Source organism: Seriola dumerili, unplaced genomic scaffold (genome assembly GCF_002260705.1).
Source record: "Seriola dumerili isolate Sdu_G_001 unplaced genomic scaffold, Sdu_1.0 BDQW01000078.1, whole genome shotgun sequence".
Lineage (NCBI taxonomy): Eukaryota > Metazoa > Chordata > Actinopteri > Carangiformes > Carangidae > Seriola > Seriola dumerili.
Genome location: NW_019174333.1, coordinates 333039 through 351134, shown reverse-complemented (window position 1 = coordinate 351134; position 18096 = coordinate 333039). Strand labels below are relative to the sequence as shown.

General features: G+C 38.5%; 1 protein-coding gene across 2 annotated transcripts in view; it reads right to left on the bottom strand.

Moving 5' to 3' along the window:
- rnf19b (ring finger protein 19B) overlaps nt 1–18096 on the bottom strand; it is a 44266-nt gene that overhangs the window by 18293 nt on the left and 7877 nt on the right. The window contains exons 2-3 of one of the 2 annotated variants that reach the window (XM_022744098.1): nt 13892–13971; nt 6001–7332 (exon numbers count right to left, since the gene is read on the bottom strand). In XM_022744098.1, coding sequence (XP_022599819.1) covers nt 6001–6671 — 671 coding nt within the window. In that variant the 5' untranslated portion in view covers nt 6672–7332; nt 13892–13971. Of the gene's footprint in view, nt 1–6000; nt 7333–13891; nt 14057–18096 lie in introns of those variants that run through there. The other variant, XM_022744097.1, reaches the window with a different exon arrangement.

The window sequence follows — 18096 nt, the reverse complement described above, 5'->3', positions numbered from 1 at the left end:
TACTTTTTATATTTCTTACTTCCTCTATTGTCAATGACATCACACAGGGATTTGTATTTGTAAACTTTATAAACTTTTTTGATGAGGGATGTCAAAGCAGTCCATCAAATGGTTCTCACAACATTTCTGTCAAAACCACAAAATGTAATTTGGATTCATCCTCTTTGTACCATGAATGTCTGTACCAAATTTCACATTAATCCATAGTACATTGCCATCCTCTAAACAAACAACTACAGAGACACAGACAGTGATTGTGCTCTTCTTTGGGCCTTGTTGTGGTCCAGAGCACAGGCTGCCACCACACCAGTCTACTGCAGCACAGACAGGAATCTGGTCTGACGCTTTCAGGATGGGAGAGAAGAAAGAGAGACAAACAGACAGGAACAGAGATAAGTAAAACAAAAAGGAGATACAGGGGAGGTAAAGAGGGGTATGTGAGATCAAGAGCCGAGATGTAAATGTAAAATGCAACATGACAGAGGCAGGGAGAGAAGGATGAGAGGCGGAGGAGTTTTATGAGCGCTGACATGCTGTGTGTTGAGAGGAAACGTGCACAGACAGTCCTGTCAGCGCTCATCCCCGCCAAGAGCCACCTGGGAAGCCTGCTGAGCCTGTAAATGCAGCGTTACAACACACACACGCGTGCGCACACACACACACACACACACACACACACACACTAATAGCAGGCTGTATTAACACCAGGATGAAGTGAACGTGCATCATTCTGACTCACCCTCACAGTAACATGACAAAAACAGGCGTTACATGTCCTTCAATGACAAAAAAGCACAAAATCAGGAACAGTGACACACACACACACACGTACAGCAAGTCTAGTGAGTATGTATTGATCTGTTTAATTAAGTCGCAACTCCTGTTACCCCTGGCAACGCTCCCTCTATGCCGCATTGATAGTCGCTATAGCAACTGACAGCCAGAGGAGACGGCAGAGGGACCACTCTTTGTTCTCACTGGATACTCGGGTCTGACAGTCACACAGACTGAGACCTCATTGGCCGGACGAGGACAGAGGTCAGAGGTGAACAGCTGTGTTGTGACAGTGACGAGATGGATCCGTCAGATTCAGTGTCACTGTCTCGGCTGTAAATATCCTAATCTCTCTAAATTGTTGAGAAAAGGATTTTAGATTCATTGTATTTTCTCAGTGAGCTATTCTGTTGCTCATCAGGATTTATGTGTTTTCATATTTTAAGGTTTAGTTTTCAAGAAATCCCACAGCTCAGAAAACAACAACATTATTTCATGATGTTGGCAAAATAAATTAGGAATGTTTTGGTAGCCTTAAAGTACCATAGCTTATTTTTCTCAAGTATTTTCTTCTTAGAATCTCAGCCTCATCAAGAAACCTTTGCAAAGAGACTTTAAAACCCCCTTAGGCCCGTGGGAGCGTATACACTTCCAAACTTCACATTCTCTTTAGAGCGTCATTACTCTGAGACCATTTGAGCTAAAGACGTTCTAATGTGTGCGACTTTCTGTGTTGACATTTTTCTTTCTTAATTATGGTTTGCAATGATTTTACCTATAAAAAAAAAGGAAAATCTAAGGTCCGTTTTTTTTCTGTACATAAGTCTTTATTGAGTAACATATATAATTAGCTGAGGTAATGCTGATTTTGAATATGATTAGCACTTGGTGAAACTTTTAAAAATTACAATTTTATTAGGAAAAACACAAAGGTATGAAAAAATGAAAAAGTCTTATTGTGGGCTTAACAGGGTTATTAAAGCAGCATTAACTGATCAGTTACTACGGCTGACATGCAAAAAAAAAAAAGTTTTGCAGTTATTTTGGCAGATATTGCATTTCAGTTGGAATGGTAATTTTTGCATTTAATATTCACTGAAAAAATGAAAAATGAAGATTTTTGTTGGTCTTGTACCAAACAAACATGTTCCTTTATGTTTGGAGAATATGATTTGTAGGTTGGGGCGTCTCTGTAGCAATGTAGCTGTAACGCTTATGGTGCTAACAATGCACAACAATGTCACACATTTTCCCTTTATCAAAAAAATGAGCAGCTCCTTTGATTTGGATATTGCACTTAGCCATATCCGATTTCGATAATAAACATTATTATAATCAATTTGCAGTCATGTCCCTGGCCACTTGGTGAATCTATATACTCTGGTCTCCACAGACTCTAGAGATTGTTTGTTAAGTGCAAACAATCATCTGTTTTTATCTAATGTAATTTATCCAGTGGAATATTATTGATGAACAATAAATAGGCAATCATACATGTTGAACTGACACTGATTATGTGTTGATAAATGAGAACTTTTTCTCAGTTATCACTTATATTGTCTCCACATGTGTGCATTGTCTGGTGGATATCTTTCAAAAAAAGATAAGATACAAAATCCAGGTCACATTTGCATAAGTTTCCCACAAGTGAGGCCGAGATGCAAAACACACACAGACACTATGTGTCTGCCCATCGTCAGCTGTAAACACTCCACTCTCAGTAATACTGGAGAAATTCACACTTAATCACTGTTTCTGTGGAAGCCTCCTCTCCAGTCAGACAGTGTGAGGCTGCCAGCAGTTTGTGTGTGCGTGTGTGCGTGTGTGCATGTGTGTGTGTGTGTGTTCATGGAGCTGTTTCTCTGTCTCTAGCCTCGGCTGTTTGTGGTGAATAATAATTTGGACTTAGTCAACTTATCTGATTTAAAAGGGGGGTGGGGGGTAACTCACTGTTGGCGTCAGAGAATCATACCTGTGAACATGTAGGTCAGTGGTGACCTCTCCTCCTTTGATACTGCTGATGCAAACACACAGTTTGGTTTGGGGTTTTTTTTTGTATTGACTAAATTTCATGATCTTCAAAACTTACATGATTAACTGGAACCTTCAACCTAAAATCTTTACTTTTGTCTATGGAATCTGGCCTGAATCATACTCTTCAACCTGTGCAGAGAGAAACTAACATGTAAACCTAAAACAATATTTATAATAAAAGTGATCACATTCTTCTCTTATAGATGTATATTCACATAGTAACACAACAAGGAACAGTAAACACAGAAATGGATGTTCACTGTTACTCAGCACTCAGAGACTCACAGTCTGACACATTAAAGATAGCTAAAACACCCAACCTGATTAAAAGCAGACTGCCATAAAATATGTTATTGATATTAATGTTCTCCAGAGAATACAGCCATTTATATGCATAACATTTCATTTGGCACAACTATCAAGTCAAAATTCTGCATTTTTGTCAACAACAAAATCCATCAAAAAAAAATTGAAAAATTTCCATCAAAGTTTCTATTGTTAATTCATGGTCCCTAGATGTTGGACCCTAATGTTTCAATAATTCTCAATACAAACAGTGAAAGCACCAAACCTGATTAAACCTTAAGTCGGGAAATTATATTTCTCAGAAAAGCAGAAGCCAAAGCTGTTAGTTTATTCATTAATTCACCATGACATTTTTAATGAACATTCATGCTCCCCAAAGGATGACGGAGAGGATGATTTTGGTGGCACTTGACCTTTCATCTTGAGCTAAAATAAAGTCAAAGTTTTTCTTTTAGCATTTAAGTCCACAACAAAATATCTCATTGGCCAGATTTCCATGAAATTTGTGTTGGTTACTAATGGACTCCAGAGGATGAAATAATATATATAATAATATATAATAACCTAATATCTCCCTGTTTGTCCATTTAAGGCCAAAATATCCACCTCCACATACAAAGTCTAAGCTAACTGCCAAGATACTAAAACTATGCTATGTTGACTTCTACTTCCACTTTTGAAGGAAACCACTGAAATGTTTATCTGTTACATAAATGACAGTTAACATCTAAAGACTGCTCACATTGGCTAACATTAGCCACCATAAGCTGCCGACCAAATAAGGCTATAGCAGCAAAACCACTGAGTGTACTGAACTGCAAAAGGTTGCTTGCATTTTATTGCTAATGAATTCAACTTTTCAAAAAGCTTCCCAGAAGATGAACCCCTCCTATTTTATACACTCTATAGACTATTGATTCCAACTATGGATTGGCAACTGCCATTAATTCTTATGTATTTTAATTTTCTAAGATTGGCTTCTATTTTAGATCACTTTTATGTATGTAAATGAATTGTTTATATGTATTTGCATATGCAAACTGCTCACCTCAAATTTCCCCTTGAGGAATGATTAAAATATTTTGAATTTATTTGAATTTCTTCTATTTTCTCTCATGCCACCATTGAGTCAACACCCTTAGGACAGAAACGGTCAACAGCCTACAGACCTGTTGAATGTTCCTGATATTTATGTATGTATTACATGTATGTAATGTATACAGTAGTTTAAAGAATGTACAATATTTCGAAAATATTCTATCATATATATTCTGTACGTAGGTGCAAGAGAAACAGGAATAACCAGAGAAACGCATACGTACAGGTATATACAGACCACACAGACACTATGGCCTTCCCCTGTGACAGCACCAGTATTGCTGTACAAAACCACAGCAGAAAAATATCACTGAAAATCTGCATTCCCCCCCCCACACACACACAGCGAAAAACAAACACAATGAATCACACTTGCTTTCTATGATGAAACAAACGCCTCTCATCTGTTCCAAAAACCAGACGAGAGCTGCCATTCCTCCAAAACCCAACTGACTCTCCCCTTCTCTGACCACAGGGCGAGCTCTCAGCCCTCTAACCCAGTTACAGTTTCACTCTTGCACTCAAACTCAACTTCCTCAACCCGCCTTTTTCTGACTAGCTCACACTGGTTCCTGTTCTTTTAGCCTACGGTCATTTATGTGGAATCTGAGGCAATGCCATTCATCTGAAATCCAGGCAATTAGCAGAAAAGGTGGGGAAAAAACCAAAAGGGCAGCTGAGCGAGTGATTTGTTGCATCAGAGAGGGAAAAAGGGAGAGGGAGAAAGAGGAAGAGAAAATAAGAGAAAAGACAAGTAGAGACAAGGATTTTTACAACTACTGGCCTGATAATGATGAGATAAACAGTTTGTTAGCAATGTAGAAAAGGTTGGTGAGCACAATGTCTCTGTAAAACTGTAGAAAACTTTCCATAAACTAATATGACATTATATCCAGCAACTAGTTCAGTCATAACCAGATGTTAGAGCAGTCACTGCTCCCATTTTAAATCTTAATGCAGCCTAATTTTGTTTCTGTATCCAGCGTCTGAGAAACTTATCTTGAATGACAATAAATTCTTTCACAGATAAGAAACGACTTCCGGCAACACACCCTGCATTTACTCAAACATCTGTCAGAGATAATGAAAGGCCTCTGGCTCTGATAAATTTTCCCTTTTTGTTAGTTTAGTTTCTGTTTTTTTTTTGTTTTTTTTACAATTACTTATTTGTTTTTCTCAACACCTTGACAAGACAAGGTGAATTCCCTCAAGGCCAATAGAGTACATTTAAATTCCGGGACGAATCAGTGAGGCAGTTGAGTACATTTGCCATCTTTATCTCGGATCAGATAACTTTAAAATACCATAGAAACAGGAAGATGGAAACAAACAAATCTGAAACTTGCACGGATGAGCCCAAACCAACCAACCAAGCAACTTGAAGGCTCAATCTCACCTGAAAGACATTACAAATAAACATGATCTAGTTTATTCTAACGTCAATTCCAACCCCTAAATCATCTTTTATCCTATGAGGCCTGGAGTGTCCCAGCACACTCAATCTATAATTGATTCAATCTATAATTGCCTATGTCATTTGTCAAGCAAAAAAGCCAATATCCGCTGGTTGAAGCTTTTTTGGATTTTTTGTTTCATTGAAACTCAAATATCTTTGGTTTTTGGAATTTAATTTTATGGCATTTGTATAAACTACAACATGATTAATTGATTCATCACAAAAATAATCAACAGAATATAATTGACTCAGTGAAGATACCTGATCAGATAAATGCATTTGATAGTGTCATAGAAATACACCTTGAATTAAGACAACAGACAGTTTCTTACCCGCAGTCAGGCGCTGGGCACCATCGGCAGTCCGGATCGGAGGCAAGGCACCTCCGCAGCAGGAACTCTTCGTACTTCTCCAGTAGGGCCGCATCATCCAAGATGTCCGCCACCTGCCGTGGGGCCAGTCTCTCGGCGCACTCGGGGCAGCTGAGCTGTACTCGGCTCTCTGTTATCTCGATGCGGAGGTACTGGCGCAGGCAGCAGAGGCAGGAGCGGTGGCTGCACCCCAGCAGCTCGGGGAGCTGGTCGGCGGGCTGGCACACCAGGCACAGGGGGCACTCCAGGAAGTTGTTCTCCCCAGAGGACGGGGCTCCACCCAGAGATGGCTGGCTGGAGGAGAGTGGCTTCGACGGGGTCCCGGAGGCAGCATCCTGGGGGGTGGTAGCGGCTGTGGTGGTGGTGGTTGTGGGGGTAGCAGAGGCTGCGGCGGGTGCTGAGCTCAAGGCAGAAGGCAAGAGCTGTTGTTGTGTGTGGTGATATTGGTGATGATGGGATAAAGGGGTGGCCGCTGCTCCTTTGGGGCCCCTGGTGCCCCGAGAGCCCCGTTTGCTGTGGAAAAGGCTGTGGAAGGAGATGCGGCCCTGGCGTTTGCCCGCCGCACGGCACTTAGGGTTGGGGACGCCACTCACTGAGGAGTGAGGCGACTCTGAGTCCTTTTCTGATCCCATTTTCCCAGAGGAGACACACAGGGCCGGTTATTGTCCCCTGATACACGATAATGTATCACAGAGGGACAGTGAGCTACACAAACACACTCACACACACACACACAAAGGAGGATTTGTCCCCTTGTGAGAGCCAAACTAGAATTGAAATGCTATTCAGGCTCCTGGCAGAGAAACTTCGGTCTGTCACGTCCTTCTCTTCTTCTTATGAGAAACAAAACGTTATCAGGAAAAGACAGAAGGAGATAACAGAGAGGTAAACACAAAAAACGAAAGAGACTGCGCAAGTTGAAAGTGGAAGAAAAAAAAAAATTCCCTTCAGCTCCTTGAGTTTCTCTCAAACCTGGCGGCCAAACGGTTCACAAAGAAGAAAAAGTACCTAGTCTTTCATCTCCCAGGCAGATGTCGAGGTCAAACATTCAAGATTCTCTCTTGTCAAACACAAAGATTACCGTCTGTTTCAATGAATGACTCTCTTTCTTTAAAAACAGAGGTGGGTAAAAAAAAGAAAAGGTAACATCAAAATCCACAGAGCAGAGTAGAGTCTGAATGTTGTAGTAATCCTTCAGTTTGGATTGAATTCTCTTCAGCTGTATTCAGAGCCTCTCCTCTGCTCGTCTTCCTTTCGTTCTTGTTGAATACCGGCCTCTCTGAACGGTCTTTTCTGTCAGGAAGAAGAGAGCAGGAAGTTAGCACAAAGAGCATGCTCAGTATGACACACACCTCTCTTATTCCCCTTGCTCTCTCTGCTCTCTCTCTCTCTGCCTCTGCTTCGCTCTTCCTGGGTTTTGATTTGATCATTAACTCTCGTGGCCCTGATCTCACAATCCATCTGTGTTAATTACATTTAAATACACAGACATGCCCCTTAATGCAATAAATGTTACACACACGTATGTGTTAAGTCCCCGTAATTACAGAATTAAATACTGTAGAACAACAAATTTTGCATGGAGCAACACATTAAAAATCATCAGTTAAGTATGTGACATCATCAACCGGTCTGACCAATCGTGTAATCATGTGAAACCAGTCTGTCTCTCGCCATGACACTGAGCACTGCGAGCTCTTCCTCCACTTCACACTGCGCTGCTAGTGCCGTTACCATGGTGACACTCACTATGGGCGAGCGTCACCACCGCACACAGATAGATACACACACACACACACACACACACACACACACACACACACACACACACACACACACACACACACACCCACACCCACAAAAAGACACGTTCAAACCTGTGAACGAACACACACACACACACTGAAAATCACAGAGCACACATTCCAGCTATGTGCGCACACACACATTACCAGATGTAAAACCACACACACAAAAAGATACAGACATACAATAAGAACAGACATGAAAACACACATACAGACACATGTTTAAAGGTATAAATGAACACACAAGTACACATAAATAAGTAAATAATTTCACACATATAGAAATATATACACAATGCCAAATCAAAATTAAAAAAATATATAAACACACACACACAAACAACATACAAAGATATGTTCAGACCTGTAAACAAACACAGTCTCTTAAAATCAGAGCACACACATCCCAGGTATGTGCACGCATACACTGATTAAGACACATACACACGCATTACCAAATGCAAAAATGGAAAAAAAATATACAAAAACACACACGTGCAAAGACCTGTTCAACCCTCTGAGAGAACACACACTAACTGAAAGTCATCAGCCACCCACACAAACACACACACTCCATATGCACACACACAACTCTGAATACACACACAAAAGTGAAAAGTGATAATTATGTATGCACAAACAAACAAACAAACAAACACACACACACACACGATATTTACACCCCGTTTTCCTGCAACAATAACAGGCTGTGTGCGCTATGTTAAGTAGTGTGTGTAAGAGACACTTAAAAGCTCCTATGTGTTAGTGAGTTGCAGGTTATGTTTTGAGTTCAGATGTGTTTCTGTTGTGTGACGTCATGGTTTACTGTGAATTCAGATGAAAGATTATCTGCTTCTTTATGGGTTAAAAAAACCCTCAAAACTCACAAGAAAACATGTAAAGATGCATCGTCATCATAAATTCCTGAAAATTTGTTACAAAGACAGAAGGAGGTTTTCTCTCTCTCTGACCAGCAAATCTGATTAGGACACACACACACACACACACACACACACACACACACACTTGGGGTAATGCTGACCCAGTGAACGTCAGACCATTCAGGAGATTGTAACCTGTGCGTGTGTGTGCATGTGTGTGCGTGTGTGTGTGCGTGTTTGTGGATTCACATCACTGACAGATTAGCTGACCGGTCACTGAGCAGCCGGCCGACACAGACACTGGCTCTGCCAAGTGTTTCCTGCAGGCTAAGCTGAAAAGTCTGAGTCTGTTATAATTTCCAGGTCAAACAGAAAACAGAACCCAGGAACCACAAAACTGATTACACACTGTTATTTTATTTGGATATTTATTTTTAAAGATTTGCAGAAAGAATAAGGAGAACTGGACGAATCTGTCTGTGTGGGATTTGAATATTTATAATCCTATAGATGTGACCTACAGAGAATGAGAAGAAAGGCCTGTAGCAACACATAAGCAGCACTGATTTCCACCAGGAATGTCTAGTTTTTCTAGTGACTTCAGTATATCTTAAAATATACAATAATCACATAAAAATATGGCTCACACTGGCTTTTATGCATGTTTAAAGTAAATAAAAGAAACATTTTTATGGTGCATTTACATTGTTTTTAATGGGAGACTGTTATGGCTATTTCAGCAACCACACAATTTAAATAGAATATGGTAATATTCATCCAGTCTCACCACAATTAAAATACAAACTCAAACAGGTTTACGGTTTCACATACTCTCCCACAGCATTATCACAGTCTTTGTTAGGTTTCCTTGCAGTCATTGAACTTTTGGTTTATTGTTACATTTTGACACTACACTGTATTATTATTGGTTTACATTGTTTTGTAATTATCAGTTTGAATAAGTTGAATTAATTAATTCCTCTTTGTCTTTGAGTTACCGTGTGCTGTCTGTGTTGTTATCCCCTTTTGTGTTTCTAATGGGCTGATCAGTATGTGTTTCCCTTCCATCTTGTTTTGTTAGGTCAGTTCTGTTAACTGTTTTTTAAGTATACTTCTGTTTGATTGACCCCTTTTAAGGGCCCAGTTATTTACTAAAGTATCTTAGTTTCATTAATTTGCGTTTTTGACATGTTTTGGGTGAAATGAAACTATAACAGAGACAAAAGATGTTTCTGGTAACCAATATTAGATGCTGTTTTTTATGTGTTATTTATGTGTCCACAATGTCATTTTTTTTCCACATAAAAGTAAAAAATCCAAGTGTAAATGCACCCAGGATGAACACATAGTAAGCTGTGGTACACAAGCACAACCAGGCATCACATCAGCTGGATGTTAGACAGCTCAGACAGTAATAACAAAAATGGCTGTTACATCTTTATGGATAAGTAACAAGTGCGAGTCTACAGCCATGTTAGGCTGATGTTAAACAGTTGTAATGTTTACCATCTTAATTTTTTTTTTTTTTACTGTATTTTCATCTGCTGCTATTGTGTTTTACCTACTGTTAATAATAATAATATAATAATAATAATTCAATGTCTCCACCACTTGAGCACCTTGTTATCACAATTGACATGTTGCACTATTTGTTATGTCCTAGTCTATATTACGTCCATTATGTTTTTATTAACGTTTGTTTTTGTATATTTATATCTATACTTCTTTTATATGACACATTGAGCTGGGAGAAACGCAGTTTCATTCTGCTGTGCACGTCTGTTGTTTGGTCTGAATAACAATAAAGTTCACTTTGCTGACCTGGTGATGGTGCTACATTAGATAAAAAGTCAGGGGATCATCAAAGTTACTTAACTTCATCCTGACGGGATCATGAATGTTTGTACCAAATATCCATCCAACAGGTCTCAAGACATTCCACTAAAAACTTAAAATGTCAACCTCATGATGGTGCTACACAAAAGGATGATAGATTCATCCTCTGGGAACCATGAATGCCTGTGAAAAATATCATGGTAATATATCTGATATGTGTTGAGCTATATCAGTCTGGACCAAAGGTTTGGACTGACTGACACTGACATCCATAGAGCTACGTCACAGGTGTGGCTAAGAAACATTGTGAGAGGAAGAAACGTTACTGATAAAAGAAAGAGAAAGCAGCTTCTATGTTTATGTTAGAGACTAACTTCAATTCCAAGCTCTAGGTTGGAATGAAGGTATGTAATGTATAACATATGTACCATATGTCACATAGAGTCAGTGTGTTTATCTAAACGGCTCATTATGAACCAAACCATAAAAAGAGGAGGATTTCCACATTTAAATTTTTACACACACCTACAAACTGTACAAACACATACACATTCATTAAGTATCTATCTATCTATCTATCTATCTATCTATCTATCTATCTATCTATCTATCTATCTATCAACAGTAACCATGGCAGCTCATCACTCGCCTTCATCTTCTCAGGGTCAAACTGCGTCTTCACCAAAATATGTGTAAGTGTGAAAAAGCCCACAGTTTCTAAATATATAAAATATAGTGTAAAATCTAAAGTCTTATCTCAAAAAGCATCAAGCACCTAGTGCTGTATCCTACACACACTCTGTCTGTGTGTGTACAAGTGTGTGTGTGTGTGCGTGTCCTCCCACAGGACTCCCATTTGAACCAATGACCCGTGATCCTGGTGCTGAAATCAGACTGGTTAATTTTTCTCTCATGTGTCAGATCTGTAATGTTGTTGTTATGTAATAAGTTGCTTAACACCCTGATGAAGAAACATCTCTTTCTCTCTAACAGATGTCCCTGATGACAACACACACACACGTTTTTAAGAAAAGCAGTGGTGAGATTTAAGCGCTGACAAAGACACTTCCTGCTTCTCCGAAGAGGCATCAACATGAACAAATCAGAAAAAATTCCAGACAAGTTCTTTTTCATATTTCTAATTAAAGACTTAATACTGTTCCACTTTGATCATTGTTGCCTAGCAACAGCCTGAGTGTACACAAATACGACAAACTGATGCATGAGTACTTGAACATACAGCATGTGCAAACATAGGTTTTTGTTCCTTTGATGTTTCTATGGCGTTTTCATTAAACACGTTGTGACATGTCATAGCAAGAAAAGCACAGGTGTATTTAACAACATGAATACTGACTGGACTCCTTTAGAAGTGAGCCGTATCCACCTGGTGTTGTGCGTTTTGGCGTGGATAGATTACCAAACAGACCAATTGGGTAAAGGCCCAGGGGCCAGAGAGGTCAAAGTTTACATAATATGCAGTTGGAACATTCTTTTATTGGAAAGCTTTTATGACTGTTTGATATGTTGTTGTGTTTTATTTTCCCAGGACACAGACAATCTATATTCTCATCTGACTTACTTCTGTTTTGTATATATATGTCTTGTTTTTAATTGCTGTTTTTATTTCCCCTTTTTCTTTCTGTAAAGTAAGTCTGTCAAGAAAAGTGCTATATATATGTTCATTATTATTATTATTATTACTATCATTATTATTATTATTATTATCATTATTATATGTAATTATATATCAGTTCCAAGTTTTTAGATAATGACAGTCGAGAGATCTGATTGGTGCTTGCCTCTCTAAAGGTGTTAGCATGATCCAAAATGTGCAACGTTGATTGAATAAAGATGCTGATGCAAGACAGATTAATGTGTGTGTGTGTGTGTGTGTGTGTGTGTGTGTGTGTGTGTGTGTGTGAAAGCAAATGAAAGAAAAAATTAACAAGATTAAGAACAAGAACAAAAACAAGTTAAAACAAAGAACAAAGTGAAATTTTTGCCAGTGAGAGTGTCAGAAGAGGGAGGTTTAGTGTGTGTGTGTGTGTGTGTGTGTGTGTGTGTGTGTGTGTGTCTCTCTATGTTTGAAACCATGGTTGTGAGGACATTCTGGCCGGTCTTCACAGCTACAAAGGGCTGTTTGAGGGTTAAGACTTGGTTTAAGGGTTAAGGTTAAGGTTAGGGGTAAGGAACTGCATTATGTCATAGACTGTCCTCACACCAGTGTGTGTGTGTGTGTGTGTGTGTGTGTGTGTGTGTGTGTGTGTGTGTGTGTGTGTGTGTGTGTGTGTTGAACTGAGCAGCAGTGGAGTAGGAGGACAAGTGTGGAACAAAGTGTGTGTAAGCGTGGTGATAACAAATCAAGCCCAGATTGTGAAATTCTCAGGCTGTTCAGACCCATCTGCCAAACACACACACACACACGCGCACAGAAACAAACAAATGCGGTCAACTTGTCCATTTTCATCCAAAAAAAATTAAGTTTTTCTCTGCAGTCTGGCTGAACATGAAGGTCAGTGAAGACGTTCATGAACGTGAACATGACTTTTCTGTGTGTGTGTGTCTGTGTGTGTGTGTGTGTTGGTTTGTAGCAGCCAAACAGTTCAAACACATTAAAATTAAACTGACAGACCCTGACTGTAAGCACAGAGAGGTGACAGGTCAAAGTCGCCTGCTGTCCACAGTGAACAGATTATCTCTCTCTAGCACCAGTTCTTGACCCTGGTTCTTATGACAAAGAAAACTGCTGCTTTATATTTGTGCCATCTGTAACAGGTGACTGCAGTTAACTGCAATTAACTGTTTGGTATAGTGGGAAAAAAGACAGCGTCTTCACAGGACAGAAACACACTGCCTGTCATATTCACATGAAATTTGCTAGATCTCTTCATGGTCCCCATTATAAAAAATTGCAGTTTCTGTGATTTGGATACTGCACTTGTCCATATTGCAATTTCAATTATATTTCGAGTAATTGCGTAGCTCTAATGCATATCAAGCTAAATTTCCCCTGCATTTGAAGCAAATCAAAATAAACCTTTTTTGTCTGTCTTTGATTGCACAAAAGCAGAAACTCATCTTGCTATATGTATAATCTGCACAGTCACAAATTTTGGGCTGCACGTGGACGTCCACATCGAAGTCCGATGACGATATTTAAATCACACGGACCAAAGCGGACCCTCATAGATCCTCACAGACGCACAGAAGATAGCAGATAGCCTTAAGAAAAGCAAATCATGTGTGTGTTGTTTATTTAAAGTGATGGTTGGGGTTATTTGACGTGGGGTTGTGTGAGGTAGTCATACATAGTCAGTGTGTTACCTGCAGTAGATTCAGATCAGCACGATGCCTGTTAGGAGAGACGGCAGGAGACACCGGGACACTAGCAGAGCCATGTGTTGCTGTGGGCGGGGCCAGCAGAAAAAACACGTTTTAGACACACCCACCCACCGGAACAATTCAATATCCATTTAAATGTGTGCTTCATATAGAATATTTTCATGTTCTGTGCCTCAGCACTTTAGGATCTTTGAATCTCGACCAACCTACATGTACATGCTGCAACTGCCTGCACATACACACTCTGTACATCCATCTTATAGGTGCACACACACTTTCACACACACAGACCTACATACAGACAGTATGGATAGTGCTAACATGATAAATCAATTAATCAATTAGTTTTTGTTGCAGCCCCCAAATGTTAAGAGAAGTTTTATATTATTGTAAATTGAATATATTTGTTTTTTGTTTTAGAAACTAGTGGTCACTATTTTTTTGAAGTTTTTAGACGAAACAATCAATTAATCTAGAAAAAATGACAGATGAATCAATAGTGAAAATAATTGTTTGTTCAAATCAATTCCAATCAATCTCCACTGGCAGGTTATTCCACATAATGAAGAATGATTGGCCCACACACACACGCATACACATACATACACACACAGACATAGACACACACACACAGACGCATACACACACACACACACACACACACACACACACACGCACGCACAGGTAATCAGCTGTGCACAGGTGTTCTGCTGTAGAGCTGATTGCTGTTATAAAACAAGATGATTCACTGCAAGCCTTGACACATCTGTAAACACACACGCGCGCGCATGCACACACACACACACACACTCTTACTTGCAGCTATTTAGATATAAAAGTATTAAAATACTCCTTACTTACAAGTACAGAATTCATATTCGTAGAGAAAACAATATAACCACAAGGTTATGGGATATATCAGCTGGGATGAATTATTTTAGCTACTAAATGAGTTTGTTTTATTTAATTGTAATATACATTTTTGATGTTATTTAGTATTGGATTATTATTACTGATATATTAACATTTAAGGTTTAAGTTTGTTTAATATATATTAACTGAACACGTTTTTAGATGTTCATATGATACAGAAAATACATAACATATATCTCCCTATATCAAGAAACAACATATATATAAAATTATATATACTTATATATGTTTTTCTTACTGATTTTAATGTCTATCTTCCCATTCTAGGAAAGTGGTCTCAGACTTTTTGACTCTACTGTTTATAATATCAACATATATTGTAAGGCTTTGGGATGGATTTATATTGATATAACATATGTCTACAATATAAGCATACATACATAAACAAACATATTTGTATGGGCTTGATATATATGTCAATACATGAAAATATAATTTTTACAGATGTTTTTTTATTTTACATCTATATATATTTCATATATGTAAATCCAATATATGTGCATTTATTATGTTTGCATATGGGTAAATCTGAATCTGAAAAGTAACAAGTAACAACAGCTGTTGTAGTATCAGTATCATTAAAGTTACATAAAATAAAAATACTAAAATAAAGTTAAAGAACCTCAAGGTTGAGAGTAAGTGAGTAAATTCACTTTGTTACCTTCCACCACTCACGCAGCCTTTTCCAGCCACATAATCAAATCATGTTGGGTAAATGTTTCTCCCCATTCTGTATTTCTGCCAAGCACATTTTTTATTTGATGTCCTGAGGCCTGTGTTTCCTAAGAACCTCAGTCCCTGTTTATTGTTTTTGCAGATTCCCAGGAAAACTGTCGGGCCGCTCTGAACTTTGCTCTTCTCATTGCAGCAGAGGAACTGAGGCTGTTTCACTGAGTCTGAATGAAATACATCATCTAAAAAACCTAAAGTGTAACGTGACACCATGGATGCACAAACATGCAGCTTCCCCCATATATAGCGTATTTAATAATGCTGATATAATATAAATAAGAATATCTGATCAGGCGCAGAAAAAATATGCCTCGACAAACCAATTTATCAGCTTGTACTTGTTGCAAAATATTATTTCCACATGATAATTCTTATATTACTCAACATAAATAATAAAAAACTTTATTTATTTAACCTTTAAATAAGTTTTAAAAAAACCCAAATCGAGGAAAATTTATCTTTCCAATGTTTCACTAAACAGACAAATCAGACTAAACTGATTATCCTGTTGTTGCACTTAGAGGTTCAGGAGCGTTTTATCACTTTGGATAAGAGCATCAGCTAAAAGCCTGAAATCTAAACTGACTGATGACACTGGTTCAACATGATCAGAGCTGAGGGGCAGTGGCTCCGACTATCAGCCTGTTTGTAGTGTTACTGAATGAAACCCTACTAATCTGAGAGCCGGGGGGGACACAGTCTCTTTGACAGAACAGGTGGTCCCCCTACTCAACCTGGAGCTAATAATGTATTATGTGTATGTGTGTGGGGGGGGTATTTGGGGGAAAGCTAATTAGAGACAATCAGCTAAAAGGCAGCGAGGTATCAAAGTAAAACCTCTGCGAGCTGAACCCGCTGTATAGATACCTCTCTCTCTCTCTCTCTTTTTCTCTACAAGGAACATATGTTTAACATGTAAAATAACAACTCTGATTATTTTCATCTGCCATTTTGTTTTCCGAACGCAGAAGATGTATCTGTTACTTAAGTGAAGTATCAGTATCACAGTGTTAAAATTTGTATGTTACAAGTAAATGTACTTTTTTTTTTAATTAATAAACAAGCAGGACCTTTAATCTCGTACTACATATTGTGCTACTTTTAATTAACCACCTTGGTAATTTTATCTACAACAATGCATCACATTGTATAAGCTAAAGCTAAGCAAAACAGAAGAATTTTTCTTAAAAAGTCGACAAAACACAAATGTGAATGTTCTGTGTTTCCATCGATGTGATACAAATAAAGCAGGGTGCGATATCATCCCAATTGAATGTGACAAAAACTGGATCCCTGGGGCATAAAAGTGTTTCCATTTCAATTTTGTAAAATATTGCTTTGTCAAATCGTCTGAATCGTCTCGTGAGTGTTTTTTTCTGCAACATTTTTCAAAATTGATATGATCCTGTTCGTCATTTCTAAATTCACAATGTCAAATTGCGCATTAAGCAGATTATTGGAAATGCACCTAGTGTGGTTTTCAAGTCACTCTTAATCTTAGTCGATTTAGGTATACAGCTGTCAAATGAATGTAGTTTGAAATACGCTGTACTAACATTAAATGGAAATATTGGAAACTACAGATCTTGAATAAATGAACTTGCTTTCCATCTCTACTCTTGTGACTATTATCTATTATTTATCTTAGTATTTGTTACTGTCATTTTGCAGTTTTTTTTTCTTTGTAATGTCACTTTGCTGCTGTTACACAGCAGATTTCCCCAGTGTGGGACTAATAAAGGAATATCTTATCTTTTAAACATCCTTATTTTTGTGGTTAAACATATACATATAAATATTTTAATAAGCTGCTACAAATATCAATTTTGGCAAAATATAACAACATTTCTGTCTTGGTCAACCTCCCTTTGGTTATGACTGAATCCAGACTTTTGGCTACTGAAAGACATTGTCCAAAAAGAAAAGCAGCAAGTGCATCATACGACTTGACACCTGCTAAACTATTAGGTAACTAGTCTACCTGGTTATTTTAATGGCTACTAACTACTAACATAAACTCTTGTGTACATTAGAAGCAGGTGCTACGGTGAACCAAGTTAATGTGTCACAATATGCAAGATGTCATATCTTGAAAGTGAGGTTTCTATTTGAATTAATGTGGGTAAGACTCTGGGAGGGACGTCTGTCTCTAGCTGTGACTACAGGCAGACCCACATCTTCACGGCGGGTGTAGCTAATGAAAGCTAGTGACCCGTTATCATGAGGATTTTATTGTTTCAGCTGAGCTTTTCTAAACAGCAGTAAAGTACCCATCACTCTGTTGTCAGGCATCGTCCAGCCCTGAGGTAGTTACAGTTTTTAATGGACTACGTAGATCAACAGCACAGACTGCACAGCCACATTATTAGTGACTGAATGTTCCTTTAAAAAGACGTGAGGTCGAGGAAAATGTCCTCACTTTGGAGGATCTCTGTACCTCTGTGAGAACATTTGGTTCCCGTGGAAGAAATACAGGAACACACACACACACACACACACACACACACACACACAAACACACA